The sequence below is a fragment of the Malaclemys terrapin genome, chromosome 1, assembly GCF_027887155.1.
Source record: "Malaclemys terrapin pileata isolate rMalTer1 chromosome 1, rMalTer1.hap1, whole genome shotgun sequence".
In the NCBI taxonomy this organism is placed as follows: Eukaryota; Metazoa; Chordata; order Testudines; family Emydidae; genus Malaclemys; species Malaclemys terrapin.
In genome coordinates, this window is record NC_071505.1 from 328,591,621 (window position 1) to 328,617,511 (window position 25,891).

General features: G+C 42.9%; 1 protein-coding gene across 3 annotated transcripts in view; it reads left to right on the plus strand.

Annotated features, from left to right (window-relative positions):
- The first annotated feature begins 463 nt into the window (after positions 1-463).
- The window catches only part of NOX4 (NADPH oxidase 4), a 135,914-nt gene continuing 110,486 nt past the window's right edge, over positions 464-25,891 (plus strand). For 2 of the 3 annotated variants that reach the window (XM_054015679.1, XM_054015680.1), the window contains exons 1-6: positions 464-548; positions 1,534-1,629; positions 15,476-15,586; positions 16,803-16,887; positions 18,771-18,868; positions 21,526-21,553. In XM_054015679.1, the coding sequence (XP_053871654.1) occupies positions 492-548; positions 1,534-1,629; positions 15,476-15,586; positions 16,803-16,887; positions 18,771-18,868; positions 21,526-21,553 (475 nt within the window). In that variant the 5' untranslated portion in view covers positions 464-491. Of the gene's footprint in view, positions 549-1,533; positions 1,630-15,475; positions 15,587-16,802; positions 16,888-18,770; positions 18,869-21,525; positions 21,554-25,891 lie in introns of those variants that run through there. The other variant, XM_054015681.1, reaches the window with a different exon arrangement.

The window sequence follows — 25,891 nt, forward strand, 5'->3', positions numbered from 1 at the left end:
CCACCCCCATCTCCCTTTGACAACCCGCAGAAGGCTCGCCCCATTCCCAGCAAATTCCCCCCTCCCGCCCTTCCCCTGCCCGGCCACTGTCTGGCAGTGCATCTGCAGCTTCCTGACCAACTGGCTCATGCCCCCTGTGCTCAGAGATGCACCCAGCTGCCCTTCTTCTTCCCCCCACCCCCAGCCCTTCTGCCCTCCTCTGGGTGCAGTGTGCCCCGCCGCTGCTCACACCCTGCCCTTTCCTCCTCTCCCATTCGGGCGCAGGGCCCGAGGGCAAGTCTGGGCAGGGGCTTCACCAGATGTAACTGAGCATGCTGAGCGCGAGCCTGCCCCGGCCGGCCCCCCGGGGGGCAGAGCAGCGCGGGGAGGGAGAGCACGGGGGCGGCGGCCGGAAGGCGGGGAGGGGGAGCGGCAGGACTGAGCAGCAGCCGCAGCAGGACCGGCTCCGCGGCTGGCCCCTGAAGCCCTGCCACAGGCGCGGGGCTCGCACCATGGCTCCGTGCGGGAGCAGCTGGCTGGCCAATGAGGGGAGCAAGCACCTCTGTCTGGTAGGATGCTGCGGAGCTCGCCGGGCGCAGCCCCCCCGCGCACGGCGCTGCCTCTGCCCGCTGCGAAGTTCGCCCAGAGAAACTTTGAGCTCCGAGCCTCTCCGGGGCTGGGGGACCGCGGCCGGCCAGGGCTCCGCGTGCGTGCTGGGGAGCGGGGCCGCAGGGAGCCGCCTGCCTTGTTCCGGGCACGCCTGTGTGTGCACATGGACCTTACATGCCGTGCGTGGCTCTGTGTACGTGGGCACGCACGCTGCCCTGCCTGAAATGTACCTTACACGCGCGTGTGCATCGCACGGTCCTGTGTTCTCTGGGTCCCATCTGCACGCGCTTGTCTGGGGTGGTTGGGTGGCTAATGTACATTGTGTGTACCAGGGATTTGTCTCTGTCTGTCGTGTGTAGCTATGTGTGTGTGCAGTGGTTTCCATCATACAGAGGACAGGGCTTACAGTTGGGTTCAGTGACTCTCAGCACCTGCACTACAAAAATCGTTTCAGCACCCCTATAAATAAGGGATAATGAATTTGTGTGTATCAATGCATGGTGCATGCGGGTTTGATCTATGTTATAGCCAGTCTCCAGGGTTGGGGCAGAAAAAGCATGGATCTCATCTGAAAATGTGCTTTTCCTTGCTTAGGTCTCGTAATTTGTCTTTTCTTTCGCTATGTATTTATTTTTTAACTCTTTAATAGCAGCATCTAACTCCATAAGTTTTGATGGACAGTTTGCATGCAAGATGCTACATAAGATTCTAAAGGACTCAACCTCGAATTCAAACTTTTGGGAGGCTGGCTGAGAACAAAAAGTTTTGCAGCCAGCAGGGGCTGTTTTTGTAATGTCTTTCCGCTCGTTTTCTCATTCAGCGGCAAAATCCTTAGAGAGCTCATTGCATGTGTGCTGTGTGATGGAAAGAAATATTGAGACGTTCTGGATTGTACATGTGCCTTTCACTTACATGCATTCTTTCTTGTTGTCTTGTTCGTTTTAGCTTTTCTGGCTCTCCCTGAATGTCTGGCTCTTCTGGAAAACCTTCCTGCTGTATTACCATGGGCCACAGTACTACTATTTACATCAGATGCTAGGTGTAAGTGATCCTTTTTCCAGGGCGGTGGGGTGGGAAGTCGGGGGCAGAAATGCTTTGCTGAGGGATGAATTGGGCTGCTTAGTAGCCCTTGAAGGTGTGTATGGGGGGGCAATGGAGGATCAATAAGAAATTTACTATGAGATTGTTGACATTTTTGTGGGGTTAGCAAGTTGATAGTGTTGAGAACAATCTCTGTGTTGGAGTGAATAAAGGGTAAGGAGCCAGTCCAGTGGTTAGGAAAGCCAACTGCAGGCACGCTTAAAAGATCGGACACTGTAAACATGATCACAGATGACTGGGGCTTTAGTTTTTAGTCATCATATCATTAGCAAGCTTGTGGGCTTGTTCCGGTGAACTTTTATGCCAGTTCTCATTATGTATATTTCTTAGGGGAGTTGTTTTATTAACTATCTTTCTGCCTCTGCATCTCATTCTCATGCTTCCTGTGTGCTTGGTTAATAAATAATTATAAGCCACATTATTTTTTGCCTTAATTTTTGGCTATCAGTATGAAAAAGCTGGCATCTACTGGTATAATGCCTTTGCAATGATGACCCACAAGAAATAGTTTCTAGGTGGTGAGATGTAGGTCTGTTTTTTTCTTGAAGTTATCAGTATCTCCTGAATAGGTACAATTAGCATTGTAAACTGTCCAGAGGGAATGTACAAAGGGGAAAAAATATAATGAGGAAAATCTGGCCCTTGGTCTGTCTGTGTCTTAGTCCCCCATCCGTAAAATGTGTATGAATACTTCCCTAGCTCACAAGAGTGTTGTGAGCACAAACACATTAAAGGTAGTGAGGGGCACAGACACGGAGCTAATAAATAGGACCTTAGATACATCTATTAGTCAGAGGCTGATGAGAAAGAAGGAGTTCCTGGTTCTGATTCAGGAACACTACCTGAGTAAGAATTCCAGCATTCTCTCAGTAACCAGTGATGGAGTAGTGCTTGTTATTTGCCTGTGACTACTAAATTTAATCCTTTGTCCATATATAATCTGACCCACGGCCAGATTTTCCTCATTATATTTTTTCCCCTTTGCACATTCCCTCTGGACAGTTTACAATGTAAGCTATATAATCTCTCTCTCTCTCTCTCTCTCTCTCTCTTTCTCTCTAAAGCCACCAGGTTTATAGCTACATTAAACTGAGTAAATAAAAATCTATATTTTTAAGCAGAGAAAAAAAGCATGGGAAATAATTTCTTAACTGCTGAATAATGCTCCCCACACCCTTTTTTTTTTTGCCCACCCATTTTTGCATAACTCTAAAATGGCCAACTAGTCATTAATGGAAGAAATTACCTTCTGGGCATGAGACCATACTGGAGAAATTGCATCCCCAAAAGGAACTTGTTTGGGGAGTATTACATAACTGAAAATGGAAGTGAAAAGAGATACTTTAGCTATACTGGTATGTCTGCACATAGCATTTTACAATATATTATGTTGATGTCTTCTTTATTTCTTGCTTGGAATATGTTCCAGATGATACAATGGCTTGAGCTCTCATTTGCTGTTGCTTTATCATGATAAAGACTTTGCTATTTGAGGCCCAAGTTCTCCCTGCAAATTTCTGGTGCAACTCCATTGAAGTCTGTTTTTCCCACTACAGTCTGGAGGGAATTAGGCATCTTGAAACTTTGTTTGCTTTAACGTACTATTTTGTATTTAATTGCCTTGTAACCAAGGGATGCCAGATGTGTTTATTAGTTTGCTTCTTCCAGTAGGTGTTTCGTGTAGCAAAAATTGTTACTAGAAGCTTTTATTTTTTCCTTTATTATTTAAGCTCCTCTTCCTGTATTGGGGTTTCACAATATTGTTTAAGGCTTTAACTCAGTGTCCAATTGTCAACATAGTCCATGTCTGATTTGGAGGCAATTTGCTGCCTATTGTTCTGTCTGCCTTCTCTTTCTGCCATTCTGGTGTTTTGCAGAATTTCCTTTAACCCTTTGTCCTCTCTTCTCAGACTCAACAGTTCAACAATGCTATTAGGGTTATCATCTGTTAAGGGCCAACGAAGAGCTTATTCTTTGCACTGTACAGATCTTTAAGATTCATTCTTTGCTTTTTTAATTCTTTTCCACTCAAGTGGCAGTGCTCCCATCAAGGGTGTTTATATGAATGTTTTTTTGGGAGACCTCTCGCTGTTGTGCTACCTCAGATGGAGCTTCATCCATAGTAGCAACATTGGGAGCATTAATGCACACAGGGCTCAAGAAGCCCCCAGCATTTTTACCACTCTCTCTTCTAGAACTGTGGTAAAAATGTCGGAGTCCTGTCTACATTACCATTGGAGCTTAGATACGAGGGCGGTGAGCACAGAGTAAGTACTTACATAGAAGAGAATAGGTGCAGTGATATCTGTGCAATGGAGGGATATTTCCCCTAATAGTCTAGCGTAGACAAGGCCTTAGAATGAACATAGACACCCTGAACCTTGAAGAGTAACTTTACTTTCAACCAGTTTTGCCTGGGTTGATTAACTCCCCGAGATGGAGATGAGTACAGTGTGTTTCCTGATCGTTATTGATGTTTACATTGTGGTCTACATGACAAGGTGTGAACCTAATGACAAAGAAGGATGAATTCAACAGAAATGTGGAAAAAAGGGGTGGGGAGAAAGAGGAAATCCCTGAAATAGCAGCACTTCTCAATAAACCGTGATCCAGACAGTATTAGAGATCCAAACATCTCAAAAGAGAAGCCTCTTTGGGCCTGATCCTGCAACCTGTGCCCTTTGAGGTGCTGAGCACCCTTCTCCGACAGCTGACTCCGTGGTTTTTTAGGGCATGCAGTATCTGGCAGGATCATTCCTTCATGGTCTTCTGGTTAAGAGTGTATAATAGAGTCCCATTCTTCAGAAAGGGACTATGTTCCTTCAAAGGGAGCGTGATATAAAATGCCCACATACCTAGAAGGACGATACATACATGACAAGAGGCTTTATTTTCTAGCTTCATGTCACCTGCTCTGGGTCAGGACACTGTTACATCTTCCCTATTTTTGAAAAATAAAATGCAAATAAAATCCTATATCAGCCCAATCCCCTCCCCGCAAATGACTATGGCTAGGTAATAAAACACAAAGAGATATCTAGGCAGGAGATCAGTGTAGGCCCTGATGGCTTCTGTTACACTTCAGACAACGACTTACTTTGCTCAGGTAGGTTGTGTCCTTGTCTCCAGCAGAGTTACAGAGCTCATATGATACATGCAAGTAACATATATAATGTGTACATGCACTGGCTATTAAGAAAGAAACAGACAAAACACCAAAAACAGTCTCAGAGGAGTGGCCTGATTAATGGGTTCCAAGTGGCGTGGAAAGAAAATGACTCATACAGTTAGCCACAAGAATTTAGAGCTTCAGTATTGTTATGAAGACCATTCCCCTATGTTGGGGAAGGGACTAAATCTGCTTCTGATGTTTGCTTTCTTCTGCCCCTTCCCTATTTTGCATTGCATTAGATTCTGATCTCAGTTACACCAGTGTAAACTTAGAGTAACTCTGTTGATTTCAGTGGTTACTCCAGATTTATCCCATTGTAACTGAGATTAGAGTCTGGTCCCTAATTTATATATATACATATATAAAATAACATTAGATATAGATGTATCTGTAAATATATGACCACGTGTCAAACATTTAAAAACGTTCTGACTCCTGTGTGCCCCCAATGACTTAACATAACTTCAAAAGAATTGCAATTAATTGAGGATGGGATTACATAGCTCTCTGCCCCCAAAGTGCCCTCTTTTAGGAACAAGTACAAGTTAAAATGAGGTGCTAAAATGTTCTGGTAGATTTTTTTCCTCCCACTTCCATTTTCTGGAAATAAATAAATCCAGCCAGAAAAAGCTGTTTTTGCCAGAGTTCCAGCCAAATTTGGCTGACTCTAGGGGTATGAATAAGTTTTCTTTAATAAGCACCTGATCTCAACCAAGATCAAACTCCAAACTTTTCTTTCATCCCAGATTGTAAGGTGTGTGACATTTCATGTACTCTGTGATCAGGAATAAGGAAAAAATACACAGTACAAAGAAAAGGCAAATGAGTAAAAATTAAGTAAAGTTTGCAGTGGAGCCTGCCTCACCCACAGAGATCCTATAAATAATTTTGACTCAGAGAAACTGAGGCATGGATGGAAGTTCACTGATGGACTCTTAGTCTTGGTCCTTCTGTATTGTGCTTCAAGATGGGTTTAACATGTGAAATAATACCCTACTTATTGAGATCTTATCTGTGAGCTCCCTTCTAATGCATTCCCTGAACTTAATATTAGGTTTCAGTGCATGGAATTGTGACATTAACTTTCAGTTTAGTGTTGTTGATAACTTTGGTTGAGAATTTTGGGGCATCATGTGGTTTATATTAATGATAAATAGTTTTAGTCTCTTCTCGTGCTAATGCTGAAATATCCTGCTTAACCCAAGAAAAGCATATTTCCTCCATTACAGCATTCCTCCAGCATCCCTTGCAGCAGCACCAGAGAACCAGGAACCAGTTGTGACTCCTTGGTTCTTTACTTCAGCCCAGGTTAGAGCAGCCTGGGGACTACCCTGATTGACATGTGCCAGCTGGCAGTGGTCCCCAGGAGACCCTACGTTGCTGGGGCTAGCTGGAGAGCAGTGCACTCCACCCATTCCTGCTGCCCACTCAGACATGTCTATACATATTCTCTCCCCCCCTCATCCCCATACACTTCCTTGGCTCATACTGGCTTTGTGCTTGCCTAGAGAGAAAAGGTGATTCCGTGTATTGGATGCTAGCTTGTGACTCTGGTTTCAATTCCCTGCTCTAGCACAGACTTCCTGTGTGATTTTGGGCAGTCATTTCAGATACTTCTACATTGCAAAAAAACACCCCGCGGTGGCTAGTCTCTGAGCCCAGGTCAACTGACTTGCGTTTGTGGGACTTGTGCTGCACGGCTAAAAATAGCAGTGGAGACATTTCCGCTTGGGCTTGAGCCTGGGCTCTGAGACCCTTCCCCCTCGCTGGGTCTCCAGCTCAAGTGGGAATGTCTACACTACTATTTTTAGCACCGTAGCAGGAGCCCCATGAGTCTGAGTCAGTTGACCCAGGCGCCTAGACTCACTGCTGAGAGCTTTTTTTTTCTTTTTTGCAGCATAGATGTATCCTTAGTTGCACCCTCAGTTCCTCATCTGTAAAATGGGGATGATAGAACCTCACAGGAGACAGAGGACTCCTAGCAGCAGCAGGAGTTGCTTCCTCCTTTTGCTCTGCATGAAACAATTGAATGTGCTACTTATGTGAAGTAATATCTTCTCTTTCTAGACCATGCCAGCCTGCCAGGGGACAAGAGAGGATTGTATGCCTGCTATTTTATAGTTAACAGGGATATGTTCCCCTGTTAAGATTTGCCTTGGAGCAAGAATCTTCTCTTCCTCTATCATTGTTTAAAAATCCAAAGGTCCACTCTTTTGAGCCATTTTTTACTACATGATAGTTTTAAAGTTGCCCAGGTAGCACAAAGGAAGTTGAGAGACCATTTAGGGATCACTTGGAAAGAATGAGTTACTTGGTGACATTTTTGAGCTCTTGGATGTTTATCAAGAGAAGCTTTAGCTCTCCAATTTATTTCTGGACCTTCCGTAAACTGTGGTTCTAGACATTACTCATTGTGTTGCTTTATCCATAGTTTTCCAACAGCTCATGAGCTTGTCACAACATTGCCCAATTTGATTTCTGCTCAGTAAAAGCTTACACGAAGGATTATTGAAACCACATGACATTTTCCGTCAAAATACTTCAATCACACTTTTTTGGAAGTGTCCTGCTTTTTTTGAGAAGTTGTTTCACCTTTTGTTTGTAATAACGTTGATGGAAATAAACCTGAATTAATAGGAAGGCAGTGCATTATAGGCGAGTATTTATTAAATAACACTAAGACAAAACACAAATAATGGTTGCTGGCCCATTTAGACAGCAACCCGATTCCAGCAGAGGGCACTTCTTAATTTTTCATAGAAAGGCAAGCTGATTCTCACCCTCCTCCACTCTTGCCTGTCCTCCCTCTCTCTCCCCATAATGTACCTGGGCAGTTCAGTACACAGAGACTAGGGGCCTTATTCTCATTTCATTTGCACCTTTATAACTCCATCGCTTTCAGTGTTGCCTTCCAGATTTACATCAGAGTGAGTGGAGAATTCTTAGGGGGTGGTCATGTGGGGGGAACATTTTGGGGGGGGGTCTGAAGTTATGGGATAGATGGACATGCATACTCATGAGTGAGAGGAGTTATATCCTACTGTAGAGAACATATGGGGCAGCAAATGGGAGAGGTGTCTCATTAAGGGACAATGAGCTACTAGTGGCCTACTTACTATCTCTGTAAGTAAGGGAAACCTGCAGCCTTCTCCATGGACATCTCCTGTAGCACATACTTGTTTCTACCCCAGCTGTACTTTGACATAATATTGCTGATCATAAGGAACTGGGTGACAGTTGGTTTAACATATTTCACTTTCCTCTGGGTTAACAGAAATATATTCCAAAGACTTTTTTGTGGCAGTTGTGATAAACTCTTTGCTATGAGCAGATCATAATTGCTGTAAAAAAAGGCCCACTTTTCCGGCAGGACAGAAATGCCCAAGAGTTGCTGCTAGGGTATGTACAAAAAGCAGAGTACAGCCACCAGTGGGGTCCAGAATCTTTGTGGTCAGTTGGTGCCAATACAGTACGCAAAGACCCTGATGCTTCTCTTAGTCATGCTAGTGTAACTGAGCTGAAGTCAGCAGAGTCATACCAGTGTAAAACAACTGTAAGTGAATTCTGCATCAAGCCCAATAACTTTCTATGAGTTACTTGTGGGAAGTGAGGGATGTGTGAAAATCTATGTGTGACAGGATCCCTGGGGTGCAACCTGGGAATGTGGGGCCACTATGCCCCTTTACTTCATATTCTGGGTTCTCTCTCACAATACCTTACTAGTGGCAAGCAGTAAACCCTTCCAGTACAACCACATGTGGAGCCCCGCACCCAGCTAGATTGCATGAATGCTCCCAGAGCCACTCATGGTCACACAGATAAAGGCACCAGCCAAATCCCCCAGCTCCCAGCCCTGCACCCTAGGAATATACTATCTTGCACTGCTCAAGACTCTTTCTTGAGCAATGCAAGGTTGTTAATTGACTCACCACTTCATCAATGGAAAGTGGATATACACCAGCCTTTGTGACCTGAGCAGATTTACCAAGCAGTTCAGTCAAACTCACTCGTAAGGATAAACATTAAAATAAATGTATTGATTACAAAAGATAGATTTTAAGTGGTTATAAGTGATAGGCAAAAAGTCAGAGTTAGTTACCAAAAAAAAAAAAAAAGAAAATATAAGCACACCGTCTAAATTCTCAACCCTACTAGACTGGGCAACTGCTAGATCAGGCAGTTTTTCTCACCCCAGTGGATATTGCAGGTTGGTTACAATCTTTCATATGCAGGCTTTTCCCTCTTAGCCCGGGGACCAGTCTCTGCTGCTCCTGCGTTCTCATTGCCTTCAGTGTAGGTGGAGGAGAAGAGAAAGTACTAAGCATGGGGCCACTGTGTTCAGTTTTATACCCTTAGGCCATGATGTGCATAAGTCCAGGCATTGCTGAGTCACCAGGCAAGGTTGGTTGAGCAACTCCCCTGCATAGCCTTGTGCAAGTGAGTCACTGAGTTGTAACTCACTTGCTGGACAATGGCTGTGGATGGTTGTTTGACACCCACCGGACATTGGTTAGCTCCCTTGTCCTTGTCTCTGGGGCTCTGATATCTGGGCAGTTACCTAACTCTCAGCATATTTTTGTGACAACCATTCAACAAAATCTCTTAACTTCATATGCACTAATATACATATTTAGATAGAACTCTCAGCAAATCATAACCTTTCCCCTAATACCTCACATGGCATGCTTTATATGAAATATCACAATTATACATAAATGATGAATATGGGGGCTGCAGGACACTCCCCCAAGGTATAGTGTGTCACATGTGTTTGTGCAAACTAGTAATAGACAAACCAGTTCAGATGAAATAAAATAAAATACCCACTCTGCATACTAAAGCAGAACTGAGCCATTTTGAAGTTTGGGGAAAAAAGTCGGGGCAAACTTTCCTGTTGCACTCCTCCTCATTTTGATGATGGAAGATGGGGTGCTGAAGTGCTGCATACAATGCTTTCCTTAAGCTATTTCCAGCCTGCATGATGTATACATGATTGAGATTTTTGGGGCGCTCCTTCAATTGGAACCATTAGAGTATGTCTACATAGTCCCAGGGAGCAAGACTCCAAATCGGGTCGACAGACTTGGGCTCTCTGGGCTTATATTACAGTGCTAAAAATAGCTGTGTAGTTATTGCATTAACAGAGTCATAGCATGCAAGTCATGGGAGGTGATAGTACCGCTCTACTTGGTGCTGGTTAGGCCTCAGCTGAAGTACTGTGTCCAGTTTTGGTCACCAATGTATAGAAAAGATGTGGAGAAACTGGAAAGAATCTAGGAGCAAGTGACAAAGATGATCAAAGGGATGGAATGCAAGCCATACGAGCAAAGGCTGAAGGAACTGGGTATGTTTAATTTGGAAAAGAGGAGATTGACGGGGGACATGAAAGCAGTCTTCAAATATTTGAAAGGCGGCCATAAAAAAGATGGAGAAAAGTTGTTCTTTCTTGCCACAGAGGGCAGGACGAGAGGCAATGGGTTCAAACTATAGCAGATTTAGAGTAAATCTCAGGAAAAACTTCCTAACTGAAAGAACAGTAGGACAATGGAACAAACTCCATAGGGAGGTTGTGGAAGCGTCTTAACTGGAGGTTTTGAAGGCCGGATAGCCATCTGTCTTGATGGTTTAGACACAACAAATCCTACATCTTGGCAGGAGTTAGCTTAGATGACCCTTGCGGTCCCTTCTAACCCTATGGTTCTATGATTCTGACAAAACATAATTTCACATATTTAATAATGTTCAAGACAGTAATCACCCTGGGCTCAGCTAACAACAGACATGGGATTCCATTGTAATTTTGTGTGAGATAATCACATCTACTTATTATTATTTATTATTTGTAATGCCTAGGAGCCTCCGTCATGAACAAGCACCCCATTGTGCTAGGCGCTGTACAAACAGAACAACAAAACAAAACATGGCCCTTGCCTCTAGGAGCTTGCAATCTGATAAAAGTGCTGTTAGATAATGGCTGCATGGATGCTGTACATTTCAACCCAAGCAGAAATATCCTGTTCAATATCCTTGTGATATATCACATGTGCCAGATAACAGAAGTTATAAAGTTTACCAGTTGCTTTGCTTATTATTTTTGAGCTTTGGAATGTTTACTTTTAGCACTCTCATTTTATTTCTGGATTTTCCATAACCTGTAGTTCAAATAATTGCCGTGTTTCTCATTTCATCATTGAGATTCTCTAACCCGTTCTTTGTGTCAAAAGCCTCTAATGAAAATGTTAAAACACTTTGATGACAGTTTTTTAAAAATTATTCCTTTGACACACACAGCTCATTTCTAGCCTTCCTTTACAGAAATAATAATGAATGAAAGTAGCAACAAACTTCACCTCTCCAGAATTCAGCTTACGCAAATATTATGCCAGAGCGAAACAGAAGGATGTCAAGAGCACTGCCACTTTTCTGATACTCCAAAAATATTTGTGATGTTATAAAATGATTCATTTTGAATAACGTGGGAGTCCCTTTAAGCCTAATCTGTGGCAAGGAAATAGAAATACTGTATTTACTATGAATGCCACAGTGTTCAAATGATATTTTTTACCCACTTTGAACCAGGAGCAGGTTCAGGGTGTATGTGTGTAGTGAGTGGGTGGGGGGTGATCACTCCTTCATGCCATCATCACAACACTAGGGACATTTGCGAGTCTGTTCATGATAATCCTCCCTTCATTCTCTGGAGGCTAGTGTTCGATGAGGGGAATCCCTAGCAGCTCAGCTCTAACAAACGGACTAAAAGGAGCCAAGGGGGATTGGGAGCCAATGTGGAGGCACAGACGCTCCAGCCAGGTGGGCCACTCCACTGAAGATCTCATACAAGCTGTGCGTATTTCAGGTACCTGCTGGCTTTGTGGCCAAATTCACTACAAAGAGATGGGGCGTATACGGGAGAATCATCCACTATTACAAGCTCTCTGCTGGCATGCAACCTTCCACAATTTCCTTTCCCAGTACAGGGGACGCTGGGCCCAAAGTGTGCAAGTGATTTCAGATCCTTCTCTATGAAAGGTACCATGTAAAAATAAGATCATTGTTACCATCACCTCCTTCCTGTGGCTCTGTGCCTGATAGGGATCCACAGGATTTTGTCCCCTCTGTCCTTTATACAATAATCCGTAATCAATACTTAGGCATCTGTTCATCTATCACTGTAATGCAGCCCCTCTGGAGTGGAATGTGGCACTCCTAAATAATACACAGCAACCCTAAATAACAGGACAGGAATCAAAGAATATTTTTTCCTGTTCAGACTATGATGTAGAGGATGAGTTAATACTGTTTGGGCAATATAACTGCCCACGTCAGAAATCGGCTAAGAAACCAGGGTTATTACTTCTGCCTTTATAACATGTGCCTGGGATTTTTAATGACTATAACAGGTTTAGAGCTTAGTTTTATGCCTCATAAGGAAGACAGCGCCGCTGCTAATGTTACAGTGGACGTAATCTTGGTAGACATGTACCTGTGTGAATTCTAAATGAGAAGTGTATGTTCATTATTTGATTTGAGAGTGTATGTGTATGTATATGTAATATTAGAGCTGTTGGAAAAATTGTATTTTCCACAAAAAAAGTTTAGAAAGAAATGACAAATTTTCATATTTTTCCAAAACTCTTAACAGTTTTTTTTTTAAATTTTTCAACTAACTGTAAACTGACCCTTCTCTCCTAGTTTCCCCCTCTCTTTTTTTCTTTCCTTTTTCCCCCTTTCCTTTATTTTTTCCCACTAAAGAAAGTGAGAAAAACCTAAAATTGTTTTGATTACATTTGAGGTTACATGTTACAAAAATAGCTATGTTTTATTTTTTTTTTGAAAAAGGGCAAACATTTCCAAATTGATACTATATTTTTATTTTGATTTATATTTTAAAAATACACACACATAAAACTATGCAAAAATGACTTGTCTTTTAACTTGTATACTTCTTTAATTCATTTTTGTGTGTGTGCGAGATATTGTGATTCTACAGAAGTCCCTTAGGAGTAAAATTTCTTTATCTACTGACAGTCTAACTGCATCTTTTGTAAAAGCTAACAGAAAAATGCAAATTCAAACTAATAACTGCTGCAAATTGCTAAATTGCTACATTTTTTGAATTAGCAAACAAATGAGCAAACACAGTACAATAAGACAACAAAATACAGGGTTAAGGCATCACAAGGTGTACTTTGCTCATTTATTTGACGTGTGGTTTAGGTTTAATTATTTAGGATCCAAGTGGAGTGATAAATGTTATGAAGCATATTTTATAAAAGCTTTAGTGAGTGGAATTCCCAGCTATCAACTCCCCACTGCTGATTTGGGGTCCAAGTTAGGGAACATGCTTATTAGCACCGGGTGACTTGGTAAGGACCTACTGTGAGTCTATTCCAACAGTCTCTGAAACTGCACAATTATTTCCATTTTAGCTGAATTAATGTGTGACATTGTTCTTTGGCTCATTTATCACAAAGTCATTAATTTTTAGTTAAGTGGCTAATGAGGATCTTCATGCTGTGTAATCCTCTCCTTCGCTTTAACTGTGCCTGTTTAACCCCTCTGGTCGCTTAGAGGATGGTTGCTCCATTGACATTAGTGTTGCTTTTGATTTATTCCATTCCATGTACTTGGGAGCATTGCTTAGGGTGGCAGTTCTTTCCAAGTGAGATGTCACCTTTTGACATAAAAAAAGGCCAGTCCAATTCCTACTGAAGTCAAAGTGAGTCTTTCCATTGACTTTGGTGGGAGTTGGATCAGGCCCATGATTAGGTCAACAAATCCTCACAGTAGATTTTCTCTCTTCTTTTACGTAGCTAGGTCTGAACCATAGCTATAGTTACTTATGGGGCTGAGGCCTGCCCCTTATAAAAATTTTCTAGATTCTTCTGCTTTCAGAGGCAACAGCTGGGCATCTCCAAGCTCCTCTAGGGCAGTGGTCTCCAAAGGGGTACGTGCACCCCAGGGGGTGTGCAAGATGATCAATTGGGGTGCGCGGCAGGAGGAGCGCTACCGGAGTGGGGGGAGGGGGAAAGGGCAGCCGGAGGAGGGAGGGAACGAGCGAGCGGGAAAGCTGCCCCCCCAAACAGGGCCACCCGGAACGCAGGGGCTTTAGGGGCTGCAGGGCCCTGGGCTAAGGGGTCCCAGGGCCCTGGCCTGCAGCTCTAAAGCCCCTTTCGGAATGCAGCCCTGAGTCCTCCGGCCCGTGGAGGAGCAGGGGCAGCCGCACAGCCAGTGGCTGGAAAGAAGCGGTGCTTTCCCCTTCAAAGCTGGCTGGAGAGAAGCAGCGCTTTGAAGGGGAAAGCACCGCTTCTCTCTGGCCGCTGGCTGTGCGGCTGCCCCTGCTCCTCCTTAGTCCTCCGGCCCGTGCTCGCAGGGCCGCATTCTGAAAGGGGCTTTAGAGCTGCAGGCCAAGTCCCTGGGGCCCCCTTAGCCCAGGGCCCTGCAGCCTCTAAAGCCCCTGTGTTCTGGGTGGCCCTGCCTGGGGGGGAGGGGGGCAGCTCCCAGAATTGTGGCCATGAGGGTGGTGCCGCGCTGCGCAGAGCCACCTGCACACCCTCTGCACCAAACAAGAGCTGCCCCAGGTAAGTGCTCTGCACCTCCTGCCTGCCCCAGCCCTGAGGCTCCTCCCGCACCCCCACCCTGAGCACCCTTCTGCACCCTAATTCCTTCCCAGACCCCGCACCGCGCCCTGAGTCCCCTCCCGCACCCATACCCTAATCCAGACCTTCGAATCGCTGTATCATAGTGTTAAACCAGGATTTTCAGAAATAATGAAGCATATTCAATCACATTGCTCTCACTAAAAATATTATTATTAATAATACTTTTTTTTGAGAGAGCAAAAAGGTTTTTTGTACCATTAATAAATAAAATACAATAAAAAATATTTAAAAAGTATTGTTTATTTCATCTTTATCTCATCCTTTTTTAATTTCAGTTTTTTTGTATGTTTTATAATGTACATAATATATTAGTATAGTAGTACATATATATAATTTATACATAAATAAATATACATATGTTGGGGGTGCGTGCTCAATAATTTTTTACTGATAGGGGTGCGCGATCAAAAAAGCTTGGAGACCACTGCTCTAGGGAAGAACAAAGAATTCTTTTAATTACTCTACAGTAGGGTGACCAGATGTCCCGATTTTATAGGGACAGTTCTGATATTTGGGGCTCTCTCTTATATAGGCACCTCTTATCCCCCACCCCCCGTCCCGATTTTTCTCACTTGCTATCTGGTCACTCTACTCTACCGGGTCTTCAAAACTGGTCCTTTGGGACAAATTTATTTCATTTTGTAAAGCCACCTGAATTTCTGACATTAAGTGTGCAATAGATCTTTTGTTACACTCTGTCATAACCCCCCCGTATCCATAGTACCTAAGCCGCTCACAGTCATTAGTGCATTTATCCCCACAACGCCCCTATCAGTTAGGGAAGTACTATTATTTATTTATGGGAGTAACTGAGGCACAGAGAGCCCAAGGTCACATAGGAAACCTGTGGCAGAGCAGGGAATTGATCTGGGTCTCCCAAGTCCTAGCCAAGCACCCTACTCACTGGACCATACTATCGCCCTATAATCTGACTCTTGCTGTATTTGTTCAGCTAGGATTGTGTATTAGCAGAGCTTCAGCATCTGTCCTCAACCTGAACTGCAGCCTGGTCCTTTTACCGATGTGCCGTATTCTCCTGGCCTTCCTCCGAGGATCTCAGAAGGTAAACAACATTTAGAATACAATCAGTTAGCAAGGACCATGCACATAGACAGATTCCTGAGAAACAGTAGAAAGGTTATAGTACACACATATTTAGTGATTATTCATTTGCTTAACTGTTTATAGTGCTACTCTGCAGACAGGTATCCCCTAGATGTGCATGGTAGATGCATTGTATGTGGCCCCAGCTCCGGATCCCTTTGAAGCCAAGGAAAGTACTCATATTGACTTGGCTAGTAGCTGGGTTGGACCCAGTGCTAAGAACATTTCTTGCTTTGGTAAGTAAGGTCATCATGTGCCTGTGTGCACAAGAAGACTGAGTGCAAATGAAGCCTTACCCCCATTTTCCTCTCTTGCTCAGTAGCTGGTGTGTGCTTTGAGTATCAGGACTATTTGCTTCTACCTAAACTCAGAGAAAAGTGGGCTGCGGGCTGTGGCCCCACCCCAAGCCATGCAGCGAGGAAATACAGAGCACCAAGAGTAGAAAAGTGGACATACCTCCCTTATTCTGCAGCTCTATGCTGCCTCCAGTGTGAGCTATTGGACATGATTGAATCCCAAATAATTAACCTATTGGGCATCCCGAAAAGAGAAATCTGACAAACTAAAGAAGGTTTGGTCTCTCTAAATATCCAGTATCCAGTAATTTCCATGGCTTGTGACTCAAATCAGTAAAATGTAAAAAAAAAAGTAAAATGTTACTTGTGACAAAAATCTAAGTAACACTGTTCAAGTAATACAGACGTACTGGCTGCCTGAGGCACTTTTTGGATGGTTGCAAATTGAAGATAACTGTAGCCTTATCCTGTGTCCTCTGCCTTGTGCCTGACAATGATATGAGGTGAACAGATGCACAGTGTAAACAAATACCTTGTCCTGTGCTATTGGTCATTTACATTAAAAACCTTCATTCACTTTTAGTGTATAGACTCATAGATCGTAAGGCCAGAAGGGGCCATTATGCTGATCTAGTCTGATCTCCTGAATAACATACATCAAACAACATCTTCCAGTAACTTCTGCATCAAGCCCATGGAGTTACCCTATTGTCTCTAATCCTGTGCCTACTAAATGTAGGTGTTGTGATCAAATAGCGTTAAGCCTCGTGTAAAAGTTAATTTGACAAAGAAATCACCTCTAGAACATCAATTACTTTTAACTTTATTTTCCATTGCTTCATTTTAGAAGAGAGATTGCTTGAATTCTTTTCTTACTAGGTTGCCAGCAGGAAAACAAGAAGGCTGTTGGATAAAAGTAAAACTTTCCATGTAACATGTGGTGTTACTATATGTGTCTTTTCGGGTAAGATTTTATTGTGCTGAGCACTAGCTCATGTGGGAAGCATATTAAACAATACAAGTCACTTGTGGCTTTTCTTGCGCAGTACGTTTTGGGGTAGTTTTTCTCTGTGTTTCTTTGTTTAGACGTGTGAATGTTTTCTCAGAATTTTTGAAGCCTGGGATCTAAATCTGCGTGGAAAGACTTTCCTTAAAAGTTACAGGTTCTGAAGTGTCAGTTCTTATTTCATATATGAAATCAAATTAAAAGCTGCCATCCTAACTGATTTCAGACCACATGTAGTCAATTTAAATGAGGAGGCATGGATGTTAGAGATGAAAAGACCCATTGCAAACATGTGGCCAATATATCACAATATCATAAAATATTGCCACTTTCAGTGAAGTGTTAACATAGCTTTGACACAGTCCTTGGATTCAGTCTCCCAATCAGAGAATTGTAGTGGGAAAATAAACTACAGTACTTCAAAAGGTTCTAGCACTAGCTCATGTGGGAAGCATATTAAACAATACAAGTCACTTGTGGCTTTTCTTGCGCAGTACGTTTTGGGGTAGTTTTTCTCTGTGTTTCTTTGTTTAGACGTGTGAATGTTTTCTCAGAATTTTTGAAGCCTGGGATCTAAATCTGCGTGGAAAGACTTTCCTTAAAAGTTACAGGTTCTGAAGTGTCAGTTCTTATTTCATATATGAAATCAAATTAAAAGCTGCCATCCTAACTGATTTCAGACCACATGTAGTCAATTTAAATGAGGAGGCATGGATGTTAGAGATGAAAAGACCCATTGCAAACATGTGGCCAATATATCACAATATCATAAAATATTGCCACTTTCAGTGAAGTGTTAACATAGCTTTGACACAGTCCTTGGATTCAGTCTCCCAATCAGAGAATTGTAGTGGGAAAATAAACTACAGTACTTCAAAAGGTTCAAAATGAGTAGTATTTTCATATCAGCCTATCTGTCCAACTCACTTAGTACAAAAATAGCATATGGGGTCTTAGGACTGATCTTGTTTCCCCTAAAGTGAATGGGAGTTTTCCAGTCGACTTCAGTGAGAGCTAGATCAGTTCCATAAAGAAAGTTCTTATATAAAATCTGCAGGTCAGTAAATTTAATGTTCCAAATATGCAAAGGAAAATGATAAACAGGTAAAAAAACCAAGAAGAAGTCCGGTGGCACCTTAAAGACTAACACATTTATTTGCCAGTAGGAGAACACTTCAATCTCCCTGGACATTCAATAACAGATTTAAAAGTAGCCATCCTGCAACAAAAAAACCCTGCAAAAACAGACTTAAAAGAGAAACTGCAGAACTACAATTCATTTGCAAACTTAACATCATTAATTTGGCCTTGAATAGGGACTGGGAGTGGCTGGGTCACTACAAAAGCATTTTCCCCTCCCTTGGTATTGACACCTCCTCATCAATTATTGGGAGTTTACCACATCCACCGTGATTGAATTGGCCTTGTCATCACTTGTAAGGTAACTCCCCTCTCTTCATGTGCCAGTATATTTATGCTTGTACCTGTAATTTTCACTCCATACATCTGAAGAATTGTTTTTTTACCCACAAAAGCTTATGCCCAAATAAATCTGTTAGTCTGTAAGGTGCCACTGGACTCCTCGTTGTTTTTGTGGATACAGACTAATGATACTACTCCTCTGATACTTGATAAACAGGTAGTTTATATATAAAGGCTAGTAGTAGCATAGACTAAATGGTAATGATGGAATCAGCCTAGTAAATCACTTGGGACCCAGATCTACAAACTCATATATGTAAGAACAGGGATCCACCTACACATATGAGCGATCAGGATTAAGGGCTTCACATAATCTTCAAAATGCAGTTTACTGAACTGAGATTTGTTCTGTTTTATAGTCTTACATGTTGCCGCGCACCTGGTGAATGTTCTTAACTTCTCTGTGAACTATACTGAAGAATTTTTGGCACTAAATGCAGCAAACTACCGCGGTGAGGTGGGCGATCTGTTCTTTTATATTTTCCTTGAAATAGATGTAACTTGTATGGTGCCTTATAGTTTCCACGAGTGATCTGTACAGTGGTGCTTGTCTTGTATAATGTGAAAATGCAGTATCCTGTTGATTTTTTCCCCCTTCCTTTCGATGGCTAGAACACTAGGATTGGAGTCAGGAAACCTGGCTATGCCACTGACTTTCTGTGCGACCTTGAGCAAGTTACTTCACTTATTTATTTATATTTTATTAATCCCCCCACCCCCAAAAATAAGGGGAGAAAAAGACAAAAAGAACAAAAAAGTAAAGGAATGGGAAGGGAGGGAAAGAAAGGAAAGGGGGAAGGGAAGGAAAAGGAGAGCAACAGCTTGGTTTCTATCTGCTAGGAATTAAAGATTTCTAAAAAGTTAGACCATATCTTTGCCAATTTGTCTTGGGGTCCTTCTTCTCCAAAATGTTACCTGCTCTTTAGCTGCCAGGACAGCCACATTGCTGAGCCAAGCTTCTGTCCCTGGAGTCAGGCTGCTTTTCTGTTTATGTAACATGAATTGTGTGGCTGCAAGCATTGCTCTAGAGGACCAAGCTTTTCATGGAGGTGGAGAGTTTCCAGGATGATGGTTTAATTTTTAAGGTGGTATCCATTATCCTGTTAATCCTCCTACCAACTTCTAACCCAAAGGATTGAGAGTCCCCAAACATGTGAGCCAGTGTGATTCTGGGGAGACCCATATCTTCAGCAGCAGTCTCCACCAGTGCCGTGCTGTGTGCCCTTTGGCAAGTCACTTCACTGTTCTATGCCTTAGTTTACTGCCCTCACGGTGGCTGGGCTGTCCTTGTTGAATCATTTATGCTGCTATCATTGGCCCTGTCATTAAACCTTATAAAATGGGAGAGGCAGGAGAATAGATGTTGCATTTGAAGCATTGCGCAGACAGTGTAATGTGACATATGGATTGAAGGATGACAAGATTTGGGCCAATCTTGCTCTCATTCAAGTCAATGGCAAAACTGTTGTTGGCTTGAATGGGAACAGTATCAGATACTTTTATTGTGGCTTTAGTTATCTGCCTGAATGAGGCTGGAAGCTGCATTCTGCTTGCAAAATGCCATACTCAGCTGACTTTTCTATCTCCAATGTATCCCCCTTAAGTCATATCAGAATGTAGGGCCAAAAGTCATTTGGGGGAAACACTCTGGTCTTAGTCTTCTCCTGCCTTTGCACTGCCTACAGGAGTAATGCTCCCACAGGCTTCCCCACTGTGCATTGCCCCCTAACTTTTCTTTGGGTGGTAGGCTTTGCCCGAAATAGGGGGGGAATAGGAATCATTTAGTGCTTACAAGGCCGGCATTAACTTAGGGCACGTCTTCACTACCAGCCGGATCGGCGGGTAGCAATCGATCTACTGGGGATCGACTTATCGCGTCTAGTAAGGCGCAATAAAATCGATTCCCGATGGCTCTGCCGTCGACTCCGGAAATCCACCACAGCAAGAGGCGGAAGCGGAGTCGACGGCGGCGCGGCAGCGGTCAACTCGCCGCCGTCCTCACAGCCAGGTAAGTCGACCTAAAATACGCAACTTCAGCTATGCTATTCACGTAGCTGAAGTTGCGTATCTTAGGTCGACCCTCCCACACACCCCCCGTAGTGTAGATCTAGCCTTATGCTCACAGAATCCTTCTGAAGTTGAGTGGAGGAATGATTCCATGGAAGATGACGGTCTCCTTTGCTCCATAATTGCTTCTTCCCGCAGCCTATCCCTCTCACCCATGATCCTCATGGACTTGGTCTTCACTACAAAAAAAAAAAAAAAGGTGTGTTCTTAACTTGAATTAATGAACCTGAGGCAAAATCCCAGTGGAGGCAAGGTAGTTAGAAATTTTCATATGAGTTAGCAGGTTGAGTTATGGTCTATGGAGGAGTCTCGTCTTTAACTCAACCAGCTAGTTCATACAAAAACTAACTAAATGCCTTGCCTTCACTAGGATTTTATCTCGAGGTAGTTAACTCGAGTTAAGAACCTACTTTCCCCCCCCTCTGATGAAGACAAGGCCATAGAGCGGCTTCCACAGGATCAAGGGGATTGTGGAAGCATGCTGTAGAATTGGCACTCTGCCCTTTCCCCTCCACTCAACACTGCTGCTCTTTCCCCCACAACCTCCCACAAGGAAGTGAAGAGAAGAATTTGGCCTGATAGTGTGAACTCCTTGAGGCAGCCATGTTAAGCTCAGTCCTGCTTCCAGGGAAGTCCGTGACAAAACTCCAGTTGACTTCAATGGGAGCAACATACTTGCCCCATGTTTTTATATTCAGCTTCAAAATCTCATCCCTCTCCTACAACTATTCGGTAGCTAGGGAAAGTTGTTTTGTAAAATGATTATCTATGAAAACAGAGAAGTGTCTGATTGTCTCACTACTCTGCTTTCTTATTCAGTGTGCGGTTGTTTTTTGCAGGGTTGGCAAAAGGTTCAGTTTACACTGATGGAGTGTAGTAGTTGTCATTGTTCTCTATTACCAGTTACACAGTCCACTTTTACAGTCAGGTTTAGGGATCGACTGTCGAAGTGAGGCATGTGGAATTTATGAGCAGTTTCTTATATTAAGAAATATAAAATGATAAATAGCAACTGATTTTTGTTTGTTTTTTGTGTCTATTTTTCAGGACCCCAGGAGACTCCTTTTCACTACCGGTAAGTTGGTGATGTTCTGTGCAGAGTTGATAAGCTGATTAATTAGTTTAGATTTCATATTGCAATCAAACCAGAAATATATTGTCAGCAAGACAATGGTCTCATTTCCACCCATAGTGGGATTTACCTCCATGTCGCTAGGGGCAGAGCTGGGATCACAGTGTCCTTAAAGGTATTTCCTAAGTGTCCTTAAAGGTATTTCACTGTATCCACATAGCAACATACAAATAATCGTAGGGACCTATCCTGCTCCTGTTCCAGTCAAAACCAAAACTTCCATTGACTTCAGCGAGAGAAGAATGAGGCTTTTAGTTTTTGGAAAAGAGAGAAAATAAATCAAAGGTTGGACCCCCTAGAGCAGTGGTTTTCAATCTGTGGTCCCTGGTCACCTGGGGGTCCACACACTATGTCTAAGATTTCCAAAGGGGTCCGCAGCTCCATTTGAAAATTTTAGGGGTCTGCAAATGAAAAAAGGTTGAAAACCACTGCTGTAGAGTCTCCTGTCACGGAGCAGCATTGATGGGGACAGGGAGTAATGGGGGATGGCTAGTCCAGTTTGTTGCTCCAAGTTAATGCAGGCTGCTCAATAGATCTCTCCTAATATTTAGAAGAGGAGTGAGTCTCTGAAGGAGGCAAATTGAAGGGCTAGGTTGTAGCCTGAGCCCGACTTTAGGGGCTTTTGGTTGTTACAGGACAACTGACCCACTTCATCGGCTTCCCTGTCCTTTATGGACAGCCCAGTCCTGTAAGGTTTAGCACTTGCAAGGTACTGAGGAGCCTCAACTTCCCTGCCTGACTTCAGTGAGAGTTGAGGGTGTTCAGTCCCTCAGAGGTGAGATTAACCCTAAACGAAGGGAAAGCTGCTGCCTCACAGAGTGTCAGTGGATAATAACCCCTCCCCCCAACTCGAGATGGCTGCAGGGAGAATGTAACTATTTAAAAAAGAAAACAGGGATCTAATTGAGGATGTGTGATACTGATTCAGTAACCTCGATTAGAATATTTAGAAAACACGCATTAAATATAATGGCTTGTATTGCTCTGTTATCTGCAAATCAAAAAAATAACTCCCATGACTGTTTGCCATTTTTCATCATCACGCTCCAGACAAAATATTTAGTTTCTGTGTTGGTGTTATACAAATCTGCCATTTGTTACATCAAGCACATGACGAGATGAACCTAGGTTGGCTTACCCAGTAGTCGGGAAGGAGGAGTTATAGAAACTCTTGGAGTGGTGTGAGCAAAGTCTTCAGTGCTGTTGTTCTGCAGATGAGTCAGTGGAACATAGTTTCATACAGAGATTCTACATAATATTAAAACCAAATTTCTGTATTATCCAATGTTAGAAAAAGAAATGTAACCAAAAAAAAATGTGAAAGTAGAAGGCAGCCTGGGTGAAAGTGATCATGAAATCATAGACTTTGCAATTCTAAGGAAGGGTAGAAGGGAGAACAGCAAAATAGAGACAATGGATTTCAGGAAGGCAGATTTTGGGAAGCTCAGAGAGCTGATAGGTAAGGTCCCATGGGAATCAAGACTGAGGGGAAAAACAACTGAGGAGAGTTGGCAGTTTTTCAAAGGGACACTATTAAGGGCCCAAAAGCAAGCTATTCCGCTGGTTAGGAAAGATAGAAAATGTGGCAAAAGACCACCTTGGCTTAACCACGAGATCTTGCACGATCTAAAAAATAAAAAGGAGTCATATAAAAAATGGAAACTAGGACAGATTACAAAGGATGAATATAGGCAAACAACACAGGAATGCAGGGGCAAGATTAGAAAGGCAAAGGCACAAAATGAGCTCAAACTAGCTACGGGAATAAAAGGAAACAAGAAGACTTTTTATCAATACATTAAAAGCAAGAGGAAGACCGAAGACAGGGTAGGCCCACTGCTTAGTGAAGAGGGAGAAACAGTAACAGGAAACTTGGAAATGGCAGAGATGCTTAATGACTTCCTTGTTTCGGTCTTCACCGAGAAGTCTGAAGGAATGCCTAACATAGTGAATGCTAATGGGAAGGGGGTAGGTTTAGCGGATAAAATAAAAAAAGAACAAGTTAAACATCACTTAGAAAAGTTAGATGCCTGCAAGTCACCCGGGCCTGATGAAATGCATCCTAGAATACTCAAGGAGCTAATAGAGGAGGTATCTGAGCCTCTAGCTATTATCTTTGGAAAGTCATGGGAGACGGGAGAGATTCCAGAAGACTGGAAAAGGGCAAATATAGTGCCCATCTATAAAAAGGGAAATAAAAACAACCCAGGTAACTACAGACCAGTTAGTTTAACTTCTGTGCCAGGGAAGATAATGGAGCAAGTAATTAAGGAAATCGTCTGCCAACACTTGGAAGGTGGTAAGGTGATAGGGAATAGCCAGCATGGATTTGTGAAGAACAAATCATGTCAAACCAATCTGATAGCTTTCTTTGATAGGATAACGAGCCTTGTGGATAAGGGTGAAGCGGTGGATGTGGTATACCTAGACTTTAGTAAGGCATTTGATACGGTCTCGCATGATATTCTTATCGATAAACTAGGCAAATACAAATTAGATGGGGCTACTATAAGGTGGGTGCATAACTGGCTGGATAATCGTACTCAGAGAGTTGTTATTAATGGTTCCCAATCCTGCTGGAAAGGCGTAACGAGTGGGGTACCGCAGGGGTCTGTTTTGGGACCGGCTCTGTTCAATATCTTCATCAACGACTTAGATATTGGCATAGAAAGTACACTTATTAAGTTTGCGGATGATACCAAACTGGGAGGGATTGCATCTACTTTGGAGGACAGGGTCATAATTCAAAATGATCTGGACAAATTGGAGAAATGGTCTGAGTTAAACAGGATGAAGTTTAACAAAGACAAATGCAAAGTGCTCCACTTAGGAAGGAAAAATCAATTTCACACATACAGAATGGGAAAAGACTGTCTAGGAAGGAGTACGGCAGAAAGGGATCTAGGGGTTATAGTGGACCACAAGCTAAATATGAGTCAACAGTGTGATGCTGTTGCAAAAAAAGCAAACATGATTCTGGGATGCATTAACAGGTGTGTTGTGAGCAAGACACGAGAAGTCATTCTTCCGCTCTACTCTGCTCTGGTTAGGCCTCAGCTGGAGTATTGTGTCCAGTTCTGGGCGCCGCATTTTAAAAAAGATGTGGAGAAACTGGAAAGGGTCCAAAGAAGAGCAACAAGAATGATTAAAGGTCTTGAGAACATGACCTATGAAGGAAGGCTGAAAGAATTGGGTTTGTTTAGTTTGGAAAAGAGAAGACTGAGAGGGGACATGATAGCAGTTTTCAGGTATATAAAAGGGTGTCATAAGGAGGAGGGAGAGAACTTGTTCACCTTAGCCTCTAAGGATAGAACCAGAAACAATGGGTTTAAACTGCAGCAAGGGAGGTCTAGATTGGACATTAGGAAAAAGTTCCTAACTGTCAGGGTGGTTAAACACTGGAACAAATTGCCTAGGGAGGTTGTGGAATCTCCGTCTCTGGAGATATTTAAGAGTAGGTTAGATAAATGTCTATTAGGGATGGTCTAGGCAGTATTTGGTCCTGCCATGCGGGCAGGGGACTGGACTCGATGACCTCTCGAGGTCCCTTCCAGTCCTATAATCTATGAATCTATGAATCTATGAAAAACACTGACTGGTTGTCTCAGCTGGTTTATGTCAGGATCAGTTCAGCTTTAGAATGATTAAACTGCAACATGGAAGCAAGCAACTAGAATCATAAAAATAAATGAGCAAAGAGGTTTTAGCTGCATGCACATGACAGAACAATGTACTCCCATTATGGAATGGATTCCCTGGGCCTGATGCAGGCACTCCTCACTCAGACACAACTCCCATTGACGCCTACGGGGTGTGATGTTCTACTGTGTTTCACCTTGTTCACCCCTGTTCAGAATGAAGACAGAATGCTGCTATTCTGATTTGGTAGGGGTTGGTGCAAGACAGCATAGAAACAAGCCAAAAAAAAAGTTTAATTTGAAAGGACTGCAGGATGGGGTCCCATGTCTCTTGCATATCCTACAGTATAGGAATCAATACTTGGCACAGATGGTTTGAGGCTTAAGGTGTGGGGGTTTAATTTAATTTTAAATTTTTAAGAGTTTAACTTGTAAAAAAAATAGCAGAAGCATTCAGGTGAGAATGCAGCAACCATTTCAAACCATTTCCGTTATTGTGGTTGTTTGAATTGTGGTAGGTCCTAGAGGTCCCAATCAGGATTGGGGCCCTGTTGTTGTTAGGTGTTGTACAAACACATTGGTAGACACTGTCCTCACCTTGAAGAATTTACAATCTAATTTGAGACAGGAGGCAACAAGTGAA